The sequence below is a fragment of the Galendromus occidentalis genome, unplaced genomic scaffold (assembly GCF_000255335.2).
Source record: "Galendromus occidentalis unplaced genomic scaffold, Mocc_1.1 scf7180000077524, whole genome shotgun sequence".
In the NCBI taxonomy this organism is placed as follows: domain Eukaryota; kingdom Metazoa; phylum Arthropoda; class Arachnida; order Mesostigmata; family Phytoseiidae; genus Galendromus; species Galendromus occidentalis.
This window is the reverse complement of record NW_003805512.1, coordinates 1,304,014-1,329,604: the sequence shown is the minus strand read 5'-3', so window position 1 is coordinate 1,329,604 and position 25,591 is coordinate 1,304,014. Positions and strand designations below refer to the sequence as shown.

General features: G+C 50.7%; 2 protein-coding genes and 1 pseudogene across 2 annotated transcripts; 2 read left to right on the top strand and 1 right to left on the bottom strand.

Moving 5' to 3' along the window:
- Positions 1 to 1,805: 1,805 nt before the first annotated feature.
- Positions 1,806 to 4,340, bottom strand: jagn (jagunal). The gene is made up of 5 exons (XM_003747559.1): positions 4,076 to 4,340; positions 3,246 to 3,318; positions 2,889 to 3,050; positions 2,136 to 2,303; positions 1,806 to 1,996 (listed from the first exon to the last, which is right to left on the bottom strand). Exons 1-5 carry the CDS (start codon positions 4,162 to 4,164, stop codon positions 1,916 to 1,918), a joined length of 573 nt encoding a protein of 190 aa, XP_003747607.1. The 5' UTR covers positions 4,165 to 4,340; the 3' UTR covers positions 1,806 to 1,915.
- Positions 4,341 to 5,576: 1,236 nt separating this feature from the next.
- Positions 5,577 to 16,296, top strand: LOC100901226 (X-linked retinitis pigmentosa GTPase regulator). Its single transcript, XM_029112681.1, has 10 exons — positions 5,577 to 5,587; positions 6,745 to 6,845; positions 13,159 to 13,377; positions 13,490 to 13,665; positions 13,760 to 13,979; positions 14,481 to 14,642; positions 14,759 to 15,015; positions 15,165 to 15,351; positions 15,501 to 15,625; positions 16,156 to 16,296. The coding sequence occupies exons 1-10, from the start codon at positions 5,577 to 5,579 to the stop codon at positions 16,294 to 16,296; spliced, it is 1,599 nt and encodes a 532-aa protein (XP_028968514.1).
- A 3,425-nt stretch (positions 16,297 to 19,721) lies between these two features.
- On the top strand, positions 19,722 to 24,975 carry LOC100901086 (uncharacterized; annotated as a pseudogene).
- The last annotated feature ends 616 nt before the right edge of the window (positions 24,976 to 25,591 follow it).

Sequence of the window (25,591 nt, the reverse complement as noted above, 5' to 3'; positions counted from 1 at the left end):
CCAGAAGAGTTGAGAGGTTTGCGCCCGAAGGACCGGGACTAAGCCGAGAAGGCCTCTGGACCTCCGGTCCATCGCGAGAAGCAGCGGAGCGACGGACACTCTTCCGGCACCGGGATGGCTCCCGGCGAACCGATGAGGCCGCCGCTCCGTGAGACTCCTTCGCGACGGATTTCTGGATTCTGGAGAGGGATCTATCGCCGTCGACATTCGACTTTCCGTTTTCGCGAGTCGATAGCTCATCCTGCACCACCAATTCTTCTTCACCAGGATCCCGTTCCCTGCATCCAGAACTCGGGGGATCTGCCTGTTTCGAGTGAGTTCGCCTCTTATTCGATGCTCCTGCTGTTTTCGGACGTGACTTTCCCGGCGGACGTCTCGGCGAATCATTTGATTTTCCGCCCCCTGACGCCTCGTCTTCTGCTCTGCGTCGTTCAGAGCCCGCCCCATGTAAGGTCCGGCTCCTGGAGACGGGAGTCAAATGTCCGAGCAACCACCCCAAACTGGATCTCACGAAACTCATGCGGCTGAAATCAGTCTTACTTAGTGCGAACAATGGCACTTCGTTTCTCTCCGAGACAGAATACTGATTCGGTCTTCTCTCGGCTACATCTCCTTCAGATATTCAACAGCGGCGACGCAGTGAGAGATTCTGCCAAATGCCGGGACTCCCTGTCATGGTTGAGAGAGCCTCGGGATGAAATGCGACACTCATTTGACGACGCTCTAGTACTGGCATTTTCAGACGCCAAGAGAGCGAACTTTTCTTACCGGATCCGGATCGCTATCTTGAAGAAGCTGTCCTATATTCAAGTGTTTCAGTGCGAGAGGTTCTTGATAGATCCATTCGGCCTTCGCTGCTGCTGCGCTCTCTCGCTTCTTTGCGTTGTGCCACGGTCATGGTCCTGCCGTCGCGATCACAAGAGAAGCGACTCGTTGGCAGCGATGTACTCGAGCAAGTCAAGGGTACGCTTCACTCCTTGCGAGCAAGAATCTCATGCTCAATGCCAACATTGATGCCGATCGCTCGGTGCCTGCCTCTACGGCTTCTTAAAATCGAGCTTCTGGTGAGAAGTGGGTCCCGTCGATGGGGCGCCTATACACAGATCGGACGCTGCCACGCGTTTGTGTCTTAAGGAGGTGTCGCAAGTTGAAGGAAGGTGCTTCCGAGCGAGCTCAGACCCTAAGAATGCAGAGACAGGCGGGAAAGGAGGGTCGGTTCAGACGGATGGAGTCCAGGCAGCCAATCTTGAGCGAGTCCACCCTGCGCATTCCGAATCATTGGTCTGTCCTCGCCGTGAAGGGCAGCAAGTTGATCCATAGAGCGGCAGCCTCACTCATTAGAAGAGAACAGCGTTCAGAAGAGAGCTAATTCTTATTTAAAGGAAGAATGAAATACGGAGGTAATTCCTGACGCGAGCCCATTCGGCGACCCGAGTCTCGCAGAAGTCGCAAAAACTGAATGAGCAGTGGTATCATTCTGATTTTGTCTATAGCGCTCTGACATACCGTGAATATTCTAATATACCTACGGGCAGTCTCGAATGAACGGGCAGGTTCCTGAGAATTGATGAAGTGGACGGCGATAAGGTAGGCGCAGATTAGACGATCGTTGGTTACCTAGATAAGCAAGAAGATCAGATACTCGTATACACGAGCTTCGTGGAGAAAGTTACTCCGGCGTCGCTGATGAGTGGCATCCGAGCACGGAACACGGTCCGTGATTACGGAATGCATCCGAAGTCCCAATATTTCAGGTGAACCAATCTTTTCCGTAACTTACTTATTCACTTCATGGCACCATCTCACTTTCTTATGGAACATATTACAAAGATAGAAATTTATTCTTCTTCCGCTCGGACGCAGCATTCGTATCACCATGCACACATTCAACTTGCTTCATAAATAAAGACAGCTCTCAGTTCCCTTTCCGGGCAGCGGTCGTGCGCTGCCATGCGAGTATCAGTCGTAGAGCAAAATACAACGAGAATGCATGAACCTGGAAGTGGAGCGAGCGTTTGAGTCAGATGGCCTGAATTTTCCAACACTACTCTACGGATTGGATCGAAGAGTAGGAGAAGGAAGCGATTCCATGATGTTCCACATCGGGAAGTGACGAGAACGAATGAAAACCTCACCTGTGTGGCAAGAACGATGAATATATACCACAAGACAGCGACGGGATATCCTTGCCACAAAACGACATTCTTCTTCGTTTGTACGTATTCGTACATTTCGCCGAAATAAATGAACGCCGCCGCCAGGATAGGTACGACGCCGAAAGTGAACGTTCCCGAGAAGTAGATCTGGAGTGAAGACAGGATCATCAGTTGATGACAATCTGGATTATTTATTCCCCCGAAGGGATAGGAGCGCATCTGCTCATGTATACGGGATACGATTAGCGGATAGGCCGTCCGAGAGAAAGACCGATGGGCGAGCTCTCGTTATCTTCCGTGCTTCGGAAGCTGACAGGTTATTTCAAACTCGAGTGGTTCCGCTTTCTCATCCGTGGGTCGGCCGATGAATCAACTCAAAAATGTAAGATTGATGAGTCTAAACGCTTTGTCTCGATAGCATTCTGGCTGCTGCATGAATGAGCGCGACTTGAGGCGGTACTCTCTCAATGGTCGTACACCACGCGCGGCTTCCAGGCGAGACATTCGCTTACTTTGGACCGGATCGTGCACACAGTGAAGAAGGCATTGTCCTAAAGGCCAAGGTAGGCCCTTTGCCTCGCAGCGTGACATGGGGACGAAGAATCGCGCGCCCAAACGTCCTATCTAATGAGTGATTACAGCGGAGTGTGAAAAGTGTTCCGCTGGAATTTCCCTTTTAGTTACCCGGAGCGCGATTTGAAGACAAAAGCTGCGATTCGAATTCTAGCTTACCTTCATGGAAAAAGCATTATTTTTCCGGATCGCTGATAGTCCCAAAATTGCGATCGGAACCGACAATAGCCACCACCATTCCCACGGGAGAGGCTTTGGAACGTAGAGCTCTTGCAGGGACAATATGAAAATGTCTAATCGATCCAGAATATCTTCTGAGACCTACGGAGAAAGAGTGCGATGAGGTTTCTCTCTCGGAGGAATGTCATCAGCTCAAACACTAAATTAAGTATTAGAGCTTCTCCTCACAGAGTCTATACTCTTAGAAATCATATCGATAACGCAAATCGAAGAGCTCTGATGCAGTGACAGATATGAACAATCTTCCCCGAATTTGCATGGAGACGGATTTCTCACCTTAGCTAGGAGGATTATTGCGAGTATCCCGTGGCAGAATATTGACATCTTTAGCCGGGATTTGTAAGCTGCGCTGAAATTTCAAGGGACATATGTCTGTCAATCTCAGTCATCACGGACGCACCACACGGGAATTCAGCGAACATGAGCTAGGCTTCCCCTCCGAGGACGTTGCTTCTGCCCCGGTTGAAATGCGCCACGCTCGAGCTCACTGATGATAGTGGGCGCGAGAACCGGCATGGAAGGCTCATCACGTTCCAACTGACTCACAAACACTGACTGTATACGCGGAACAAAACCACAAATATTGCAAGCACTCCACGTTTCCGGAACGAACCTCCAGAATCTACTCAAAGTCATCGAAACTCCGAAGAAAAGCGCCAATGTATGAACGAATCCCTCGGGAGTTCCCTCTCAGGATCCACTGCTCCGAAAGGATTTTACAGCGGATATCTGACGAGTGAGTGTTGGCTTGACAGGATGGCAGGCTGAATGCCGAGGCAGACATCCACAGTGGATGACCAGAAGCAACAGTCGTCGACACAACCGAGGGAGACAACAATAGTTGCAAGCGAAGCACAATTAGACATTAGAGAAAGAGCAAAGGAAGAAGAAACAGACAGCCAAACACGAGCGAAGAGGGCGCGAACCAGCCGAGCAACTACTCAACAAACCAAGATGCTATCCAACAACTCGTGTAGCGCCTATCACACGCGCTTACGAAGAAGAGAACCACACGGACGGCCGCGAATCTCGCGGCAGCGCGGGGAGATCCACAGCGACTCCCGTTGACTCCCAAGGGTCTGGATAGGTTCTTCCATTGCACATACCTCGCTTGGTAATGGGCTGCAACCCGTTGCCGGTGTTGAAAATCGCTGCCATCGGTTCCCTGGACGTATGCTCCGGCTCTAGAAGCCATCGAGCGTCTTCCTGCCGCAGTGCAAGCGGAACCTCACAGGAATATTCGCTTGATCGAGTGGAAGTCTCCAAGATATGATCGAGAGTTGATCCGCAACGTTCAGAAATTCTACTAGGACGCAGGAGCCCAAGTTCCAACTTGCGGACAACTAAGGAGGCCACGACGACGACGACATAAACATTCCACAGCGATCATCTGCTGGAGGTCAGGGCGCCGCCATCTTGCTGTCTGTAGCCGACTGTATTTCAGCAGCGCGCGCTCGCTCGGGTGGAGGAAGGTCTCTTTTGCTGCTCTGGCTGGTCTTTCTCAATCGCACCGATGCTCAAGCAGCCGTCTCCTGCTTGCGGTTAGTCTTGTCTGTCAGTCCGATCATGAGGCGGACCTGCTCGCCGACGGGCTGCAGGAGGCGGCTGCGACCACCGCCGGCGCCTCTGGGACCGAATTGCGGGTCTCGCGGTGGAGTGAAATTCTTCAAAGATTGAATGGAGACAATCTAAGGATGTTGAAGATGGAATGATTGCTCTCTGCTTACCTGCTGGATAGTGCTTCCCTTCGCTTATTCCGAGTTTTCGATTCATTAGTCAGCTGTTATACTTCTGCTGGGGTGACGGCCCGGATCCCAACAATTCTCTCTCCAGAAGCATGAGAAGAGCTGTAGAGCCCAGAACCGATTTCCCCCCCCCTTCGCCTCGACGGGGAAGTTCCCAACTCGTTATCGTCGGACAGGCCCGAGCAAATAATTGCGCCGTTCACCGTTCAACGTCGCACGCATGAGGGTTTTTATCTACCGCTTCGTCAGGCTCTAAGGAATCCATCGTCCGAGTACCTCATAATTCAGGAGCGGAGAAGTATTGATCCGAGGATGGGAGGTAGAGGGCCATTGGTCGGGGGATATCAATCGAGGAATTCCAGTTGGGGAACATCAGTCGAACATCATCGTTGCGAGCTCATTGAACGGATCGAATCGAAATAACTCAAGTTTTTGTCGTATATGATCGCATCGAGCTTGTATTGTGTTCTTGTGAGGGATTAGATCTGAAGCAGAACATTCATTGAATATCACTCGAATTCTCACCGGCAAGGAGTCTCGGGTTTCCATTTCCAATGGGGATTAATCGCCGGATGCCAGGTAATGTCGATGCTCTCAGAATTGAGCTCGTTTCATCCACCTTCTTCAGAAAGCAATACTTCGCGAATATCCGAAAGTACCGCATCCGCGGCTCAGCTTTCTATCCAGGATCGCTCGTCGACCCCGTTTCCACTGGGAAAAGCAGCGCTGAGGCTGCGTCTGAATCCGCGAGTATCTCACAGATTCATCGTACGTCGAATATCCCTCGATATCTAGTCGTCTGACCCTAGGTTGCTCCGGTCGATCTGGCCGTCGACTCTCACGAGCTCGCGCGGACTAAATAATGCCTGAAGGGTCAGTTCGATGACGAGCGCCCGATCGCACAACGGAATTTCCGGCAAAGATCATCGCCTACACAGTGTGCACTCTCCCGGTTGGAGGTTCGATTCATCATTTCCGAAGATATATCCAGCCAGCTCATTTTTTGTCTGCGATTCCAAGGAGCCGGGGGCATAGGTCATGAGTCCAGAGGACGATTCGCTGACTTGGGCGTCGACGTGGACCTTACGAGGCTCATTTCAGACACGAAGGTTTTAGCGCCATCACAACCCAACCTCTCGGAGATGAGAGGACCAAGCAGACGTCTCTCCCTTTTGGGGAAGCGGCCAGACGAACGAGTTGGGATTCTCGCGGCACAGGAATACAGACAGAACTCTCCCGTAGAATCCTTCCCGACAAGCTGTGGGGAGTGGGGAAAAAGCTCCGTTTGAACCGTATGCGGCATAGATAGCTGCTGCTGTCCCCGAGTGACATCCTGGCGCTCGTTCAGCGGTAAGCGCTTGCTTTCAGTTTGTCGACGTTTTCCCTCTCCACACCGCCATGTCGAAGGGTGGTTCCCCTGTTTCTGCTGCCGCTGCTGGTTCGCTGCTTGCCTCCCAGCCTGCTGCCTTGCTGCCTTACTTACGAACTGACTGGCGGTAGCGGCTGCTGACTGCAACTAGAGAGAACAGGACGAACAGCGGCCGCGGCAGCCGCAGCAGCAGCAGTAGTAGCAGTTGACGTCTCTCGTTAAATTTAGTGAGCTGTGAGCATCGACGGTAGGAGCAGCGACAGGAATCGTCGGAAGTAGTGAGCAACTCTAAAAGCTACAGGAGCTTTGAATTGCTACCTTCAAGTGTCGACCGACAACCGACCGCTATTATCGCGATCGGTGCCAACCGAACCAGGTACACCTGGAAACCCGACTTGTCAAGCGCAAGGGTTCTTCTTGCACCCCTGTCGATCTTCGGTGATTTGCTGTTGCAAAGAACGCTGGCTCATCGGAACTGTGCGACTCCGTCGGTCGACTAGTCCCGTGGAGAACTCCTTCCTCGGAGAGCTCAGTCGCTTTTCCTATTCGATCGTCGTTCGTGCGGTCATCCGCTTGTTCTGTTGCAGCATCTCCCCCGAGTGCGTCTCATTGTATATTGCTACGTCGCCCGGATTACTGTAACGTATGCGTGCCGCTACAGTGCGTGTGTCTTCTTCGGTTACAGGCTGACAGAAAACTATTCAGTGGGAATCATGGCTAGGGACACGGACATCCCTGAAAACGAGGACCAGGACATCCCAGGTAAGTGATCTCCGCGGATAAGAATCGATCTAGTTGTGCCGAGGAAGGCTCCCGAGTTCCGCGCCCAAAAACCTCTCTCAACCCCACTGGCTGCGGAGAAGCATGTGCTTTTTAATCAGCTGAGCCCCACGTAAACAAGCAGCGCTCCATCGAGCGGACATTGTTCGACTTGGTCCCGGATCGTTTCGAGAGTGGATAACTGCTCGGTCACCGCAGCAGTGGGGTTTGTTTCCGAAGATTCGATAAAGTGCCTCATTGCTGCGGATTGTTGTGTCGAAAATCTAGATTTGGAAGAGTTTTCTTCCACCACCGCCCATGCAGGCGAGGACTGAGCGGCAGGGTGGCGAGGGTGAAAGCTCGTCGATCTGGCATACAGACCGTACCGTTCCTGGTGAACTTCGACCAAGATGCTATACCATCCGTGCATTTGTCGCAGGATATCAAAATATTCCGATCGTCCAAAGTCTGAATCATATGCGATCACCGCGAAATCGCTGGAGCTCCACGTAATGGCGGTGCGGCGCGGTCAGTGAGAAGCGATGCGGGAAGGATGGATCTATTCTTAGCGCTATATTATTCCGATCTTCCTCTGGGAGGTGGTAAATCAAGCAAGCGAGTTTCGAAGTTTCGATGAGCAATGGACACATGAGTCGACAAAAATTGACCTATCTGAAAGAGCACCGGGCGACGACGACGACGACGAATCTTTGTGACCTCGTTTTGTAGGTGTGGTCAGTTGTTGGAAGCGAGCACCCACCTGACGGCAGGCTTGTTCTCGGCGGAGACCATCCGTAATTTTTTACGATAAGGTGCGCTCGGATGGATCGTACTCAATGATCGATTGGCTATTCGGGAGGAGGAATATTGTGTAAAAATGTGTATCGAAAGCGATCGGCTCTATCCGAATGAAAATGGAGCCCGCTCATCGGAGTTTTCCGAACTAGCGAACAGTCCTTCTCGCGGTCCGATCTGCTCAGTTACCTGAGGAGGGGCCGATGCGCGAACATTGGAATCTTCCCCGATTAAATTGAGAAATTTGGTGCGCAGACGCTCGTTCCGTCTCCCAGATGTGGGAGAGCCCTCGAGCGCACACCAGAGAGCAAGCAGACCAGCCAACAGGCGAGACGCTAGCTACGCAAATTTTCATTGACGCATTATCTACGATCGGAGCTCACAAAATTATGCTCCCGTCCCGGAGAAATCCGGGCTCGACCTGTGTCTGCGACAAAATACAAATGATCGTTGCTCTCGGCTGCGTACTCCAATCGATCGTGGAACATCTCATTAGTGATAAGGTTCCGCAATGATGGCTGTATTGTGAGACGACTCGTCAGATTGATCATTCAGTCTCGACTTATTTTGCCGAGGCGAACTTGCAGAACGAGCTCGGATCAAATCCAGTATTGATGCCCCGTCCTTCAGAAGAACTCGCGCGCATCCGAGCAGTCGATTAGCTATTCATGTGAAGCTTCGATCCATCCGACTGTGCGGAACTGATTGGAGTTCGGAGCTCGATGCCTTCGTCGAGTGAAGTTCCTTCTGCTTGCTCGTGATTTACTTGGAGAGCAATGTTCAATTGCCGATATGAAGAGGAGGACGCCAGCAGGTGATACGATCCCACGGTTGACATCATCCATATTCAATGCTTGATTTCGTTTTGATGAGTAGCTCACTTCAGCCGATGAGATCTCTTACGACATCGCTTTCTAGGAGGAGTCTTTTCACTCACAGAGACGGGCGAATTTTTGTTTTTCTTCCCTGTTTGACCTTCGCGGCGATGATCTCATCAGAACGTTCTCGCCTGTGCAACGCGGAACGCGCCGTGACAGCGATTCCGGTTCGCGGTCGTTCTTGCTGACGGGCCCAGCGTACAATCGAGAAATCTGGCGAAAAGTCGTACATTATTCGAGGTTTTCTGTTCGAGGCTCGCAGGCGTACCGTCGTGGTGATTCTCCCATTACGCAGGAGGTCGGATATCAATCCGTCACATACCGCAGTGAAATAAAATGACTCGGAAGGGTTCTAGAAGTTTTCGAAATCGTGGCTCTGATCTACGAAGTTCGCCAAGTAGTCGCGGAATATGATTCAGATATCGTCAAACTCGTCGAGAAGAAGATGCGACCGCGCTCGTACGATTCATGTTTCGGTTCAGTGAGTTCTCCAAACGATGAAAAAGTGTTGCCGACCGCCACGTCGCTTGACTCATTCCTTGACAGGAGCCTCGAGAGCCAGTCTTCTTCGGAATCATGCTCATTGACTGACACAATGATTCTTGGGAAGACTGCGAGGAATCAGCTTCGAGTGAGCGAAACATTGTCTGGCTGGGTATTCTCAGGAATCTCCTCTAACGTGTCGTCCGCGCGTCTCCGAACAACGATCCGCTCAGGAGGGACGAGACGGGCCTCGGTTGTCATCTCAAGCCTGCACTCAGTCGAATTCTTGCCAATTTAATGTATTCGATGAATACAGCAAAAGGAAAAATCGTAGAATAATGTTTGGCGCTTAGCTCTGCTGAGCAGTCACGGTCTCGTTCCCATTGAGCAGATAGATCTTCGACCATAATTCCATGGTTCCTTCAGCGGCGGAGCGTCTCAATTCGCAAAAGTTCCGATTTCGGTCGTATATCACATTGTAGGAGCCAAGTCTGAATGTGCTCCCGACGACGGCGAAAGGTCTGATGGGAACGCTGGATCCGTCCCTGCGGCGAATCGAATCCTCAGCACGAGGGCGCATCTTGTATTGGGTCATAATAATCAGTGCTCTCCAGCGCTTTCCAAGCTTCGAAGCTGTAAACGCAGTTTGGTTCTTGTCTGTGAGCTCCTCGTTTCCGAAGTGGAAAATCCGCTGTCTATGCTGTAAACTGGGCCGGAACTGTGAACCGCGCTCCCGTCGGCTCGATTCATGGCTGAGTTGCCTAGCTTGCTCGCGCCATATTAAACTAACAATTCGTTCGAAGGCGTGATTTGCGTCACGTCTCCCCTAGAGCGAGATGTTGGTTCCGGTGCGATTCTTCGGAAATCTGTCATACCACATCCAAAACCGCGTCTCATCAGGATACGAGCCGGTACAGAGCTCCTGACCAAAACGGGAAGCCGCCGGCGGTGTGAGAATATTCCAGCGCTGCACGGCGGTCATAGTCAGAATCCGAACACATTCGACGGTCGCCGCAAAGGCTCGCGAAGCTTTCGGATTTGACTCTATGAAGTGTTTTTCAAGGAGCACCTGACGGCAATTAAATATCTTCAATGATGTGAAAACGATACCGTCACGTCGCTGCTCCATACGAGCTCAGACGGAGCGACAGACGTACGCGGCAAGGCCACGACCGACAGGCACAAGCAGGTCGACGCAGAGTGTCGTGATTCCGCCCACGACCAATGTTTGACGTAGACACAAACAGAGCCGAATGCGCGGCCCAATGTGGGTCAAACTTCGCAATTATCTATGACTCTGAGAGGTACTCCTTGACATTGGCCCGTCTTCGCACCGTCTGTTGTTTTCGATCGCAGATCGTCTCTACTTTTGTTCCGGAGCAAAGCTCTCGCATCGCACGGATGAAAGACTCTCTCCCGGGCGGCATCCTGAGGTCAATCGACTTATCAATTTCTACGGGAGAACTGCAGCGCTACGGTGCGATCGAGTACGCAATCTTTCGCTCGGTCGTATGCTCCGACCGTCACATCGCGTTCGGTGGAAGTTCGACGATCCAATGAGACGAGTTCAGCACTAGGTAGCCAGGGGGACTTCGTCGCACCCCGATCCCCGGAAATGGGATCCGGGAAGCTCCTCACCTACTAACCCACTCAACAGTCGGCTCCCTATTTATCAAGCTGAAGACGGAGCCTCTCTGGAGAGAATCTCCCCGGATTTACGGAAAACGAGACTGGGTCGCTAAATGGTCGGCATGTCCAATGGCATCTCCTAACGGAGTTACGAGCATACCCTTAGTATCAAGGCTGTGGAGAGTAATTTTCAAAATTACATGCTTCCGGGGACTCCGCCCGCGATGTACCCGGCAGCTTACGGCGCGGCGAGCGTCCTCTCGAACGGTCAGCATTCTGTCCGGACCACTTACGACCCCAGGCTCGGAAGGACGGGAATGGCTGTTGCGGTCGAGACTCAGGGTTGAGAAGCTCCGAGACTACCATCCCGGCGCGAGGGTATTTTCGACAACGTCTGTCGCTGCTTTTGTTCATCCCTCCTTGTAGATGAAAATAGATATCTGGACTCCGTGCAATAATTGTGTCGTGCCTCAAAGCGCACGCGTCGTCAGCATCCTCAGTTGAGAGGAAGAGACAATCCCTTAACATTCGTTCAGCTACAGAGCGGCCCGACGTCGAACAACGACTGCACCGAATCTTATTTTGGAGTCGAGGCGGAATATGCACTCCCGACTTAATGCGTCATCGCTCCTGGATGGGTGGTCTGGAGTCAAGTCTTACTACCAGTCGTTTCGCATTTGCCGAGAACTTCCCGGAACGGGGTGATGCGAGGTCCGAATATCATCGTCGCCCCATATCCATCAGTCGCCTAGCCCAGTTTCTCAGTACACAGTCCTCCCGTCATCGAGCCCTCCGAGGCATCGGAATGGTCTTAGGATCCGCTGCAAGGTGTCTTTCGTAGGACGGAATCGATTTTTAATTAGAAAAAATCCGACTTCCGAGTTAGAGGGGGTCGATCTCGATGTTAAGCCCCGTGGACCCTCCGATAACTCCGGAAAATGGCGGGAATTCTGGCTCATGATATTCCGTACTAATGATGAGTTTAATATTGTTTAATAATAATTATGGGACGGGGGAAACGAGGAGATCTTTGAGTGGCGCTCGGGATCGAGCGTCGATGAGCCCCGCCGTGAGCCGTTAGCCGAATGAAGCCATGGTACTCAACTGTACCATGCTCCCTTCCGCATAGGACATGAGAGAACTCGTGATTCTCGAAGGTGGATGCCTTATGAAGAAATCTTTACTCTGGGAGACGACCGAGAGGGTTGAATCCGAAGATTACAGTCGTTCGAAGCGGCGAGCCTGATATTAGCAGCCATCTGCGGGGTCTGATTTGGTTCCGAGACGGAAGGACTTCACAACTCTGCTCGACGAGGGTGGGGCTGCCATACGATACGTGCCGCCAACTCCAAATGACATGGAATAGGCGATAATACGTGCGTTGCCTCCATGAGGTCTCCCTGCGTGTAGTCTGACGAGGCAAAGTCAATCAGGTCACGTGCCGAAAGTTCCCCGTACCGCATTAGCGAGTGTCGCGATCCAATAATGATCGGCAGTATCAATCCTTTCGACAGATCCTCTGCGGAAAAAGTATCTGGTCTATCAATTTACAGCGGTCACGAATCAGAGGAGATGGCGTCGCACGCCGTTCTGAACTACTGATTATTATTGGCTCGAACTCTCGGGCAAACATTGTCCCTCAAGGGCCTCGTGCTTCGATCTGGAAGCTCGCTCGCTCAAGACATTTCGGTCCGTTCTGAGAAAGCAACATGAACTGGCAAAGTCGGCATTTTTTTTTGCTCGTCCAAGCGCCGGCAGTAAAGATCTCGTTCGACCGCTCGCGAGTCGGAGGATTTTTTTCGGAAAGGCCTCAAGTTGTATTTACACTGTAACTCATTGTCGGGGCTGTTGCTTCTTACACCGGGGAGTCATGTAATCACCTCTAATTCTGTGAAGGGAAGCAGAGTGAGAGGCGCCATTCGAAAAGATTCGTGTTCGAATACGTTTATTCGGAGCTCGATCGACTGCGATACGCGGCATAGACTCTTGTTGGCACATTTGAAAAATGAATGCCAGCTTTGCTAAGGGGGCGGATCGATTGAGGAGCGATTCGTCTGCAAGTTCCTGTGCTGAATCAATCAATCGCATCAAGAGTTTCCGCTGCACGAGCGGTATTGCGGGAATCCACTTTGGTAATCTGTGATATAGCTCACGTCCGAAGCTGAGTCGAGAAGGGGCTAATCGGTATTGTGACCGAGAATCTCAATCGAGCCCGAAATTCGATGCAACAGTCAAATACGGGCAAAGTGACGATGCATTAGAAGGAGAGGCTCTGGACTCGGGCTCACCTTCCACGCTTGCGAACGAGTGCAGGAGGTTCGAGGAATTCTTGGCTCGGTCTGCTCGTAAGTGCCGTCGAGGACAGACCCCGGATATCCATTAGCTCCCCGCGAAAAGCTGAACCCCTCGCCTGAGAGAATGTCAGCCCAATGATACAGAAAATATTCGGCAAATTCGCATGATAAGCTCATCATCGAGACTCCATGTATATGTTCAAGCGGATTCTTAACTCCCGTGGTTACATTTTTCAGAACTCGGAGCTGTATTCACATTCGGCAAATCGAAGTTCAGCGATAATTTGCCGGGAACATTCTGGGTGAAAAACGATGCAGTCATTAGCGTCGCCTGTGGAGACCAGCATTCTGTCTTCATAACAGCCTCGGGACGGACATTCTCTTTTGGTTCAAATGATTATGGACAGTTAGGACATGGCCACACGAAAGCGTTGGTTAATCCGAGATGCGTGAAAGGTGAGAAAACCCTGGAGAATCCAACGTCATGGACTCCGTCCACTTTCGAGGATGAACTTCTTCTCGCCCTAGCCTCATTTAAGTGAATGTATCGTCTTTCTCCCGCGAAAAGCTTTAAAAGACAAACGAGCCATTCTGGTGGCTTGTGGTCGCTCCCACACATTGGTCGCCACGGACGACAAAAAAGTCTATGCTTTCGGTATCAATTCCGAGCACCAACTCGGGGTCAAATCAAGTGCAGCATATCACGCGGATCCTCAACTCGTCGCCACACTCAACGGAGTTCAGGTATGCTCGAGAAATTTGCGATTGCTCGATTCGGAGCGGTAGAAACATCTAAAGGCGAAATGAGCGGGGCAGTCAAGCTCGATGTCGATTCCAGGTGAAGGCCCTTACAGCCGGAGCGGATCACTCGTTGGCGTTGAGTGCGAAGGGTATCGTCTACCTGTGGGGTTCGAGCGAGCATGGCCAGCTGGGTCTGGGTCGGAAAAAGCAGCGAAAGCTTCCCGTGCAGCTGAAAACCGAGGGCAAAGCTATCGCCATCTCAGCTGGTGCATATCATTCAGCCTATGTCAATACCGACGGAGTTCTCTACACATTCGGTAAATGCTGTTTTCTCCTTCGTCTCTTTCTCCCAGAACTGGTGGAGCGAAGTCCCGTCGGAACTGCTTCCGGAAGGCCTCCGCAATCTAGATCTCATTATATGACATGCGTGATTATCGACCGAAAGTCTCCTACGAGGCGGCTCGGATCAATTAGACGAGAACCTCCGACTTCCGTTGCACGTCTCGATCGATGGAGTCTCGTGACGCCGTTCCGTCTCTCTGTGCTGACAGAACTGAAGTCCACTCGGAGATAGCGGCTAACCGTACGGTGACTCAGTCCCGGCTGTGTTCCCGGCACACGAACTGGCGTATTTTGATAATGGGCTCACGAAAGTCTCGCGAGAGTCCATCGTCTGGGTCAGTCGATTAATCGACTTATCCGGTCCGGCCGGTGGTGAAGCAATCAATGCAGACGGCGGTGTTTCTTGGCTACGCGCGAATTAATTATTCAAGTAATTCGATGAAGAAAGACCAACTGATTCCCCCTTTCGACTGTAGGCGAAACCGAGCACGGCAAGCTCGGCACGAATTTGGCTCCTAAAAAGTGCCGGAAACCCTCGAAAGTGCCTGACATCCAGGGCCTCGTTACGTCAGTGGCCTGCGGAGGCTCACACACGGTGGCATTAACCTGCGACGGGAGAGCTTACTCTTTCGGAGACGGTAGGTTCCATCATGACGATTTGCGTCGCATGCAGATTACATTAATTTCAATGAGCTTATATTCTGACTGTGAACAATCGAGTCATTCTAACCTGAGGATTCTCTGAATGCTGTAGGAAGCCAAGGTCAGCTCGGTCTCGGCCAGAGAGTTACCCATGCTGGGAGACCTCACTTGATTCAAATGCCCACCGGCGTAAAGATGGCTCGAGTTTCCGCAGGCCAGAGCCACACGGCTTTTCTGAGTGAAGGTCGGCAAATGTACACATGCGGCGAAGGCCGTCACGGAAAGTTGGCTCTCGAAGACGGAGAAATGGGGAGCAACAAATTCAGTCCGATGCTTGTCGACATCCTATCGCTATTTCAAGTCCAGCAGGCAAGTTCCTTGAAAATCAAACATGCAACCCTCTTTTTTATGCGAATTACGGCATCCCAGCGATATGGTTTATGGTTCATGGCGATATGTGGATCTCTCTATGTACTTCCGACATACCGTGATGTTCATCAATCGATTATGCTCTCCAGGTCTCATGCGGAGGCTGCCATACGTTAGTTCTCGTCGTCCCGGGCTTGACGGATCCCCAAGGGAATCGTATGGGAGACTCTCCAATCTCGGCGGCTGTTCAAGCTACGGAATTGACCCTCGCTCGACTGAGGAGACGCTATAAGAGGGCTCTCAGCTACGCTGATCTTTACGCCGACGAAAATGATGGTACGGGGTATTTTCGGAACCTACATCCAAATGAGAGAAAAGCGAAAAAAGACAGTCATGCCCCTCCAGCTATCCCTCATGCTGGTAGGGTTGATGGTTCCTTCGGGATCATCAGAAAAGCGACTGATGGGATCATGTTTCTTCTCCAGCGGAAAAGAGATTATCACGCCACTACTTGAATCTTGACGACTCCACGGCGTTTGGAACTCTGCGTTATATCGACTCGGACGTGGAGTCTGACTGCGGCGATGACGAGAACGCGAACATCAGCGCGGTGAGTACACCTCACGTATTCGAGGTCTGGCTTTTCGTTCCGATAGCTCCGAGTGAATTGAAAGCATTGGCCACATGTAGAGGTGGAATCCTCGCGGCCGGGGAACTTGAAAGTCTCTGGCTCGCGTCCCTGATCGCGGTTCTGGGTCGGAGACATTGTTGGGGAGCGAATTCATCGGGCAATCCGCGATCAATAAATGAAAATCTGACCTCTTGTAGATTCAGTTGTTCTCTGAGGTTTATGAAATTCAAAAAGTGAGTTATGGTTATGATTCATCTGTTTGGCTCCGCCACCTCCCTGCGTTCCTGCCGGGTGCTGGAATAAGAATCTCCGTATTTTCCCTTACGCCTCGTCCTCCGACATGGACCCCGATTCCGTCGTAGCTTTCAGCATAAGCAGCGGACGAGAACGGGAGTGATGCTTTTCCAGTGAACGCCTGCCTTGCACACCCTGGTGGAGGGCTCCGAATCTTACAGGATATGGTTCTGTTCTACGCTGACCCATCGATGCATAACTGTTGATTATTCCAGGCATCGGTGATTTGCATGGATGGAAAAGGAGAGAATTTGAAAAACGGCTCGAAGAAAAACAAATCGGCCAAGAACCACAACAGAGGGGAGAGCGGTGCAAAGGTGTGTGTCTACATCAACGGAGATCGATTTTTGCTGTGAGATTATTCCTTGCGTATCATTCCGCCTGCCACACTTTCAATTGTTGATGTCAGATCTGGGAAGTCAAGCCCGTCCTACGAAACTTCTCGTGCAGTCGAAGGATTGCGCCCTATTCCAATGGAGGGCTCCCTCTATATCGGCTGCCATGTCGATTTTCCCAGTCGCTAGGGTGGAAAGCTTCTCCCCTTCTCCGCAGGACCGCATAGACGAGTCGGCGGAAAGATGGAAACGTTGGCCGAGAACTCTTCCATAGAGTCGTCGATCCACGATAAGAGTAGACGGATCTTAGAAGCTTTGTAGGATGATTCTCATAGAACAACCACACCTACGGGTCGTGGGTCTTCTGGGAGCTCGAGATCCATTTTCTCACTATTTTACCGCTTGCAAAGCACTGTCATCGTTGGGTTGACGTCTTTTCGACCGCAAACTTTCCGACACGCTCATGCGCGAACAGAGCGGAGGTGTTTCGCTCATGTATATTCTGGCCGGAGGTCTCTCCCTCCCGGTCTCGACATCTGGGATATCACTTTCGTTCAGACAGCTCCTCAGCCAAATTCTGGGTTTCCCTCAAAATTCTGTCCCAGGATTTCCAATGTGCTCTGACTGAACGAAACTAGGATTCCATCCGGAAGCCCTCCGAATGCCACAGATTCTTGCGCCTGGCCCGATGCTCCATCCTCAGCTGAAGGAGATAGCTAACATCTCCCATTGAATTTGCAGTCATCGTCTTCATGTACAATCCAGTAGACTTGCACCGTAGGACCACGTGGAGCAGGTTGGAACCTTCTTTATTGATTGACTGACAGCTGGCGATTCGACGGACGATGTGCCCTAACAACGATGAGCACTAGTCTGAGCCAAGTCTTTCAATCGGTGGCACGAAGAAACAGTTCAGCAGCACCACTTCTTTCTTATGACCGACTTCCTCACGCGCTCTGACGGAGTCAGGCGAAAGTTCATTTTGATCGTACGCCGACGGCCCAGAAGAACGCATCCAGTACAACTCTGAGTCTATTTACATTTAGGGATCACTGACCGCGAGCTATTTACCTACTATACGCTGCACAGCTACGCTGAACGAGTTTCGTGTGCCTTTTTTTTGTTGAAACGCTGTCCTTATCGACAACGACTGTAGACGACGGATGGCTAGCGATTTCGAGAGCGTGACCTAATATATTTTTGTTTCTATCCTGATCACTTTCGGAATGACGGGTAATCACTGACACAACCCGCATACGAAGAGCAATACCTCTTGAAACACATTTATGGAGTGCCCGAAGGCTTTACATTACTTTTCGCCAAGCTGCGTTACTCTATACCAATTATTGGAGTTTTATAAGAAACGGCATTTGGAATCTTCGATGACCATAATTCTCATGCAGGTTGGAACTGTTGACTTACACACGAGTCTATTCTGAATGGAGCGCGAAAATAAAAATTCCGAACGTTCGACAAATTCTCGTCGAACGAGCTCACAAATGAGATTCATGAACGAGAAACCTTGCGAGATTCCACGATTTTCATCCCTATCGCACGATTCCCTGGCTCCTTCTCCTCCGCTAGCTCGCTTGGCGTCCCACGACATAATGGTCCCTGGGTAAGGGTCGCGCACCTTCTAGCTGGGTACCTCCGAACACAGGGAGTGTACACTGTGATAGCTCCGAACCACAAACAGAAATCTACTCTACACTTTATATATACTACATGTTATGTGCAATAAGGCTCGTGCACCTCTGAATGCCAACGTGAGAATCGCCTCCATCGGGGAACCCGTTCGAAGCGGCTGGAGTTGATATATTATTTTCAGCTTCTGTTCCAATATCGAATTGGGCTTCATGCATACATATATATCACAGTCTTGGATCACAGCACGTGGATTTCAATCTCTATCTGTTATCGAGAGATATTTGGAGCGTTTCGTCTCTCGTGGGATCGCTGATTAGAGCCTTAGGCCTCTTCTCGTTCCTCGGAGGATAAATTTTCTCTCTCAGAGTCTCCCAACAGTGGGAGGCCTGTGCGAGAATCGAGACCTTCCGCTTGAATCCTCATCTGACAGCTATCAGTGCAAACATTGACCGATGGGGAATCTCCCCGGAAATCCAAACAGAAATCATATCGAAACCTCAGAATACCTGTTTCTTTGGGAATTTACAACGTGTTCATGTTGCGTGTGTTCACTATCCGAGTGCTTTACTCATTTTATGACTGTTTGTACAATCACCTTGGGGCAAGATTGATATCAACTAACTGACTGAGTGATCGACGGATCTGACTGATACCTGCTACTATCCTAATCGTTGAGCGACCAATTATCGTCTGAGATTGCAACGATTGTTCGCGTTTTGTGTGAAGCTTTTCCACGGATCGAAACCGGTGATCCGCAGAGTATGATTTGTCCGAGAATTCCTGACCAATATATTGTAATAAAATTTCATTGAGTGACTAATTGCTCGCATTTGATCTTTAGATAATAATCGATAAGATCCCGCGAGTCCTTCTCGACGCTCTGGGTTAGGCTGTAGGTTCTCTCCGTGGCTTACATACCTCAGAGACAGCGTCCTCGGAAATGGAATTTCTAGAGCTGCTGAGCTCAGATCAGTATGAGACGGAATACATTCGATATGCTCAAGATGACTCTCCCCATTCGTTTCAGGCAAGTTTCAGACACTTCTACGTCCGAGGAGATTTCGATCGAATGGGAGAATCTATAGGGGGGGGAGCGTGTCGGCTCCGCAAATATTTTCAACTCAGTACACATGTATGGTCCATAGTACGGACCCTCCTAGTACGGCACTCTCTCATGATTCCGTGACGGCACGAGATATTTTGAATGCTAAAATGAAGGCTCGGCTATGCGTAGGGCTGCGCAGCCATGAACGGAGTGATCCATAATGCTCGAAGAGAGTCAGAATGGTTTCCACTGGTAGCTCTCCCGGAGAAGGACCAGAGGCGAGAACAGAAGAGGACAACGCTCCATAAACGGGCTCCTGCTTCCCTGGAGAAAGACGTCTATGCTGCATCAATGGCAGAAGAAACTTGTTTCCGGCCCCCGGCAAACGCTACTGATTACTACGCCAACTTCCTAGGTATCTCTCGAGAAAAACTTCCATCATCATGAAGCCCGACTAGTGCTTCAACGCTGATTCGATTCTGTCAAAGAGGACAGGAGACTTGAGCTGTCTGTACTGAAAAATCCATCGAGCGCTCGAATCTCTCAAAGCCTTTGGTTCCCTTTGGCCGCTGCTGTGACTGCCCTCACTCGGTTGCGTGTCCGGCGCACTCATCTTTCCCGACATCAGCCAGCCGCGGCTCTGGTCGTTGTTGGTGGTGGCGGCCCGCTGCTCTCGGAGGGAAGGCAGCTTTACCAGACGGATAGAACGAAACAGACCAGCCAGCAGCGGCACTCGTCGACTGGAACGCCCAACATGGCCGAAGATACCACCTTAGAATCAGTCGAATATTTCCTCCAATGTTTCTATTACGTGTTTCTGCCGTTGGTGCTCTTATCTGGGATAGTGTGCCTCGTGAAGAGTACGATTCGGAAGACTAAATTCTACGAAGGCAAGGAGCGGTTGGATGGCAAAACCATCGTCATCACCGGTAGGTCGAAGCTCCTTGCAAAAGAAATAGATGTCTCGATGTGTTGACAGAATAAGTGCCCTGGTCTGAATGCTGATTCTCCGACTCTAAGATAATCGCGTGGACTTCTCAATTCACATTTCCTTGTCGTGTGCTTCGGGAGTTTCTGTTCATCCGAGACCACGTAGAAGGCTTCTTTCCAGCGTTCTGTCTCCATTCTCGGCTGTTATTCTAAGAATAACTGACTTGCTTGTGAACGAGGTTATAGAAGGTGTCTGAAACAGGCCAGGCTTCCGGCAGCCTATCAGACCAGTCTATCAACGAGAACGTGACACCGACTCCCGTACAGAATCGTATCGCCCGGAGGTCGGGCTAGAGCTCGACTGATTACCTCTGGCAGATGTCATTGCATGACTCCGAGTCGCAGAAAAACAACATGATTTCTGCGTCGCTCTTCAGCTCAGAGATCGCTTTTGCCGCTCGGCTAGATTCTAAGTAGATAATCGAAACGAGTTGAGTGCATTGACAAGCTTGTTCAAATCAGGGGGTTCTAATGGGCTCGGACGTGCCCTGGCGGTGGATTTATGTCGTCGTGGAGCCAGGGTCATCTCAGCGTGCCGGACTCGACTCCGCAGAGATTCAATTTCGGTTTTCCTCCGGGAAAAAAGTGGGAGCTTCAACCATCGCGTGATGTACATGGATTTGAACAATCTCGAATCCGTGAGGAACTTCGCCCAAGAGCTCTGCGAGACTGAAGCGCGAGTCGACTGCCTGATCAATAACGCAGGTAAACCTCGGTGAAAACCCTGATTTCCAACACGGCGCTCGTCCTCGCGTCGAGCAGAACCTCAGGAATCACTGGCATGGGAGATATTTTCGGCGAGACGTTCCACACTTTAGAAATCTGATATTCTTGGGAAACTCACGACACAACAATGTTTTCGAAGGTGTTATCTGCGACCGTGACTTCACTGCTGATGGCATAGACCGCATGATGGGAATAAATTACGTCGGACACTTTCTCTTGACGAGCCTGTTGGCTGAGAAAATTATATCCACGCCGGAAAGCCTTGGTCGAGTGATCAGTATCACTGGAGGGACCTTCACGGGAAGTTCTCTCGATGATCTGAGAGATCTAGAGAACAAGAAGAAAACTGGTAATATATTGCATCGCGTTGAGTGCTTGGCTGTCTCAGGAAAGGAACGTCGAAACCTTGAGGACATTCGAAATTGGGAATGAATGGAAAACTCCTAGATTCCGTCAAACGACTCGTTTCCAGGTTATGATCTCAGGAGCGTCTACCGATCCTCGAAGCTCGGGCTGTATTTGATGAATAGGGAGCTGGCGAAGCGTTACAGCCAATTCGACATTTGCTCATTGTGCGTAGACCCTGGACTGTTGAATACGGATTTCTACAAGAACCTGCCCTCACCGCAGAGTAATGTATGCGAGTTTTATCAATCGGTCGAGAGTATTCATTGCCCCGCGGTTCACAGCGGGGAGGAGAGTGAAGAAATGGAAAAAACATTCTAGTTGTGGACCTTCATCGCTAAGTGTATGTTCCGGAGCCCTGAGGAAGGCATCCAGAGTGTACTCTACGCACTATTGCAGCCCGATCTGAAAGGAAGCTCTGGGATGGTGAGCCAATCTCATTCGAAACTACCTGTCTGGCAAATGTTTTGGATTGTAGGGACGGGGACATAACAGACATAAATAATATGGACGTTATCCGATTCGGGTATGGCGCTTCTTCGACAATCTGATCTCATGAAATTGTGAATCATCGAAAGGTGGTGAAGGACTGTGAGACGTTCACCCCTGCCAACTGCAACTGGACCGATTCTGTGGTCGAAGATATTTGGAGAACGACGTCGGACCTCATCAGATCGAAAGGTGAGCAACAGAAACACCGATTTTGTCCCTTGTTCCCGATTTCTTTTTTGCGCACGAGTCTCACGCTATTATACGATGCACACTCGAGAATCGAGTCTCGGAAAACACGTCAAGACGGGACCAAAGCCTGAGAATACGACCTCGTGTTTTTTTGAAGCGAATGATGCTCCACCCACTAGTCTTCCTTTCTAGGGGTTGACCTTGAGGTCTGTACTACCGGAGAAGAGGGAGATTTGGGGAGTCTGCAACTTCGAGACGTAGAAATCGACCTTGCGAGGCTCTCAAAGCTAGCTAAAAAGTCCCTCACCGATGACGAGGAGGAGGAGGGACCGCAGATAGCACCCAGGCAGGTTTTTGATATCGAACATATTTTCCCGAAAACAGGAAATCATCGGGGCTTATCAGATCGGGGCTCACTTCATTCATTGGTTTGATTCGGAAACGGAGGGAGGAGACTTCACTCAATTCGATGCAAAAGCTCCGAATCATTGATCCTTGTTCATAGCCATATTCGTTCATGTGGTGACTGACCTCGGCGAAAATTCACAGACCAGCCACCCCTCCGAGATCGAACAAGATGGTCTATGACGAGGGCGACGAAGTGGTGGACTTTGTTGAGTTCAAAGCCGAGGAACCTCCCGCGGTCGTGAGAACCACGCCGTCCAGGCAGGGAAGTCTCGAGACTAAAGACAAATCTGCCGCTCCATCTTCGCAACAAATTCAGCAAGGCGAGAATAACCATGTTCATATTGACAGCCTGATGAGTAGATAGTAGAATGCCGGTTTCCGTCTGATTGTCCGCCTGCCTAGTCGCTTGGGAGTGATCGCGCGGCGGGAGAAGTCTCAGACTCATTGACATGTGAGACGGAATCGGGGAGACACGGCTCCTGAAATTTCGCTCACATCTACTCTGATATGAAGGTTCTCCCCTGGACAGCTCCGTCAAAGATCTTTCCGCGCGTTGCGAGCAAATCTTGGATGGCTTCCAATGCGTTCAACTTTTCAACGAGCGTGGATCAGTTCCGCCGACGGCCGTTCCTTGACAGATCGCGAGGATTCCCGATCATTCCCATAATGGCGGGAACTCCACGCGGCTTTCCTCTGAGCGAAAACATACGCTGTTTCTTCTGGCTCATTTATTTTATCTCGACAGATGACTGTGGAATCGTTGAGGACTCTCGGCGGCAGTCTAACCCACCGATTCCGTCGGCGGAACTCTCAGGGACTCCCGGTAAGTGTCTGAGTCTCTGATTCGAAGGTTGAGAATATGTCGCTCCAAATGTACGGGGATAATCTATTCAAGGCGAACGAACAAGCGCAGCGGATTATTGGACGGATGCAGGCTCCGAACACGGCTCCACGGGGATCGGATCCGGAGCGCAATACGAGCCTGGTATGACGACCATTGGAATCGAAAAATTTTGAAGTACAAGAATCAGTTGCCCTTCATTCTTATCCGAAACAACATCCAGCTTTCAACAGCTAGGGAAACTCACCTATGTCTCCTCCGTTCCGCAGTAGACATTGTCGGGGACTTGGCGAGTGATATCGAGGAAATCCAGGAAATGCTGCAAGGTGACTCATCTGCCGGGCAGGCTGTATATTCAGAAATTAGTATGACGAGGGAGGAAGTTCATGACGTCGCTTGCTCCTCCCCGGAGTAGTAGACTGCATTCCTTGATGACTGCGATCTCGGTGTTCCGGCATGATGAGCGACCCTCGTTCATGTATCCTGTGATTTTTCTCATTTTTCGCTGCCCACCCGCCTCTCCCGACATTTGTATCGAAGTATTGCGAACTTGTTTTCCAGAAGAAGAATCTGCCGACTTGCAGAGAATCGGGGAGATCCTTAGGGGTGCGTACTGCACATGTTCGCAGTTTTCCCTCGCTATTTTACGCGGCGCCTCATATTTTTCTTGACTATCCTCGAGCTGCTCGCATCGCTTTGAGCGTCCCTCCGCCTTAGTCGTCGAGACGGTTTTGTCATCGCGCATTCGGAGAATGATCGGAAAAATAATTCCAGAGGATGGAACCCCAGTCGATGGAGTCCCCTCGTCCGATGAAGAAGAGGGAGAGGAGAACCTTGACACGAATATACGGAGTGAGAAGGAACAAGGTGAGATCGACTGAAATAATATCTGCCGTATATTAGTGTACATAAGAGTCCTGGAAAACTCGCGGTCACCGAGATGATTCTCAAGCGAAATCTTTGTGCGCCAACTCAGAAGAAAAGTCGGAACTGCATCGGACGCTGACCGGCCGGGAGGAGGATGGGCCCGACCGCCCAGACGACTCGAACAATGATTCCGGAGGTAACTTCTGGCGCACTTCTGAGATCGTGTGTGAGCCGATGTCAGACATCCTGTAGAGATCCAATCCCCGAAATCTCCTCCGGAGTCGCGCTAGCGAGAGCGTGACGAGCGATATCGCTCGACGAGTTTCTGTTTGCCCAAATGCCTTTTTGAGATCGTGTTTTTGTACGAGACCCACCGTCGGAGGCTCTGCCATTGGGTCGGAGCATGGAAATTATTCGATTTTCAAGACAAATCATTTCAAACATTTTCAAGACAGAGCTCGGTGAATATTTCCCGTGTGAGCGTCGATTTCCCTGCCGAGGCTGTTTTTATGCCCGGCGGGGAATCTAGTTGGCATGGAACTTTGTGTGATAGAGTCCTCTTGTTTTTGGAAGAAGGTTTGACTTCTCGCCTGTTCTTGAACATGAATGAGGTTACGACGATCACGCGGCTGAACTCTCGGAGTAATCGCTTTCCCTTCTCATTGGATCGAATCAGCGAAGCGAGGGACGTCTCCACCCGGATCCTCGCTGCTTCCGATTGTTGAAAGGGTCGCTGAAGGAGAGCAGTCTCTGCAGCGAAAGGACGACGTGAAGCCCTTCGATTTCAGTCACGAGCAGCGGAGCAGTCAGATGCGCAACAGCCTCGAGGATGTGAAGGTTGTAGAAGCGACTCCCTAGATTCGCTACGTAGCTCTGCTGTCGGGCGTTCCCCGGGAGGACCGATTGCACGAAACAGCAACTTGACGCCTATATCTGAGAACGTTCTGCAACCATCTCCAAATGAATAAGGATCTGGAGTGCTCTAAGTCCTGAGTCTTGTGAGCAATCGGGAGACTGAGATCTTTCTTCGCGTCCGCAGATGAGGAAACTACTCCTTTACCCACCAAAGAAGCGAATTAGTCTCTCCTAGGAGTGGAATCACTTCCCTTGCGCTGGATTGTGATGGCTCCTCGACGATCGCACTCGGGAGACATGACCCCGACGAGAGAAAACAACGCATTGGCGGACATTTCCAGGTTCGACCTCTCCAAGGCAGTATGGAAAATCAACCTCGAAAAGAAACAAGATTCCCCAGATTCCTCCGGCGAAACTTTCGGTTTTGAATGCTTGACCAGTGGGGAAGTAGTGACTTCTCAGCCGGTACCCGGGGGCGGGAACGGTCAGCTTCTATCACCGAATTTTAGCGGTCGTATCAATAACAGAGAGTACAAGTTGGACCTGTCAGAAAATATCTATGCTCTGTAAATACCCATGTCGTAACTGACCTCGATCGTGTGTTCGTTCAAGCATTTCAAAGTTCGATCCCCAAATAAAAATTGAAGTTGCTGATTGCAAAAGTTCCCCTTGCGGTCCTGTGCCTAGAATAATTTCCCGACCTGGAGTCTCATTAGCGCGATTGAGAACAATAACCTCAGCCTCATTCGGAAATGTGAGCAAATCTGACCGCCACGCTATACAGAAAGTCTCATTCGGTCAATGAGACATTAATTTCCATTCGAGGGACTTTCCAGCTCGACCGTTAGACA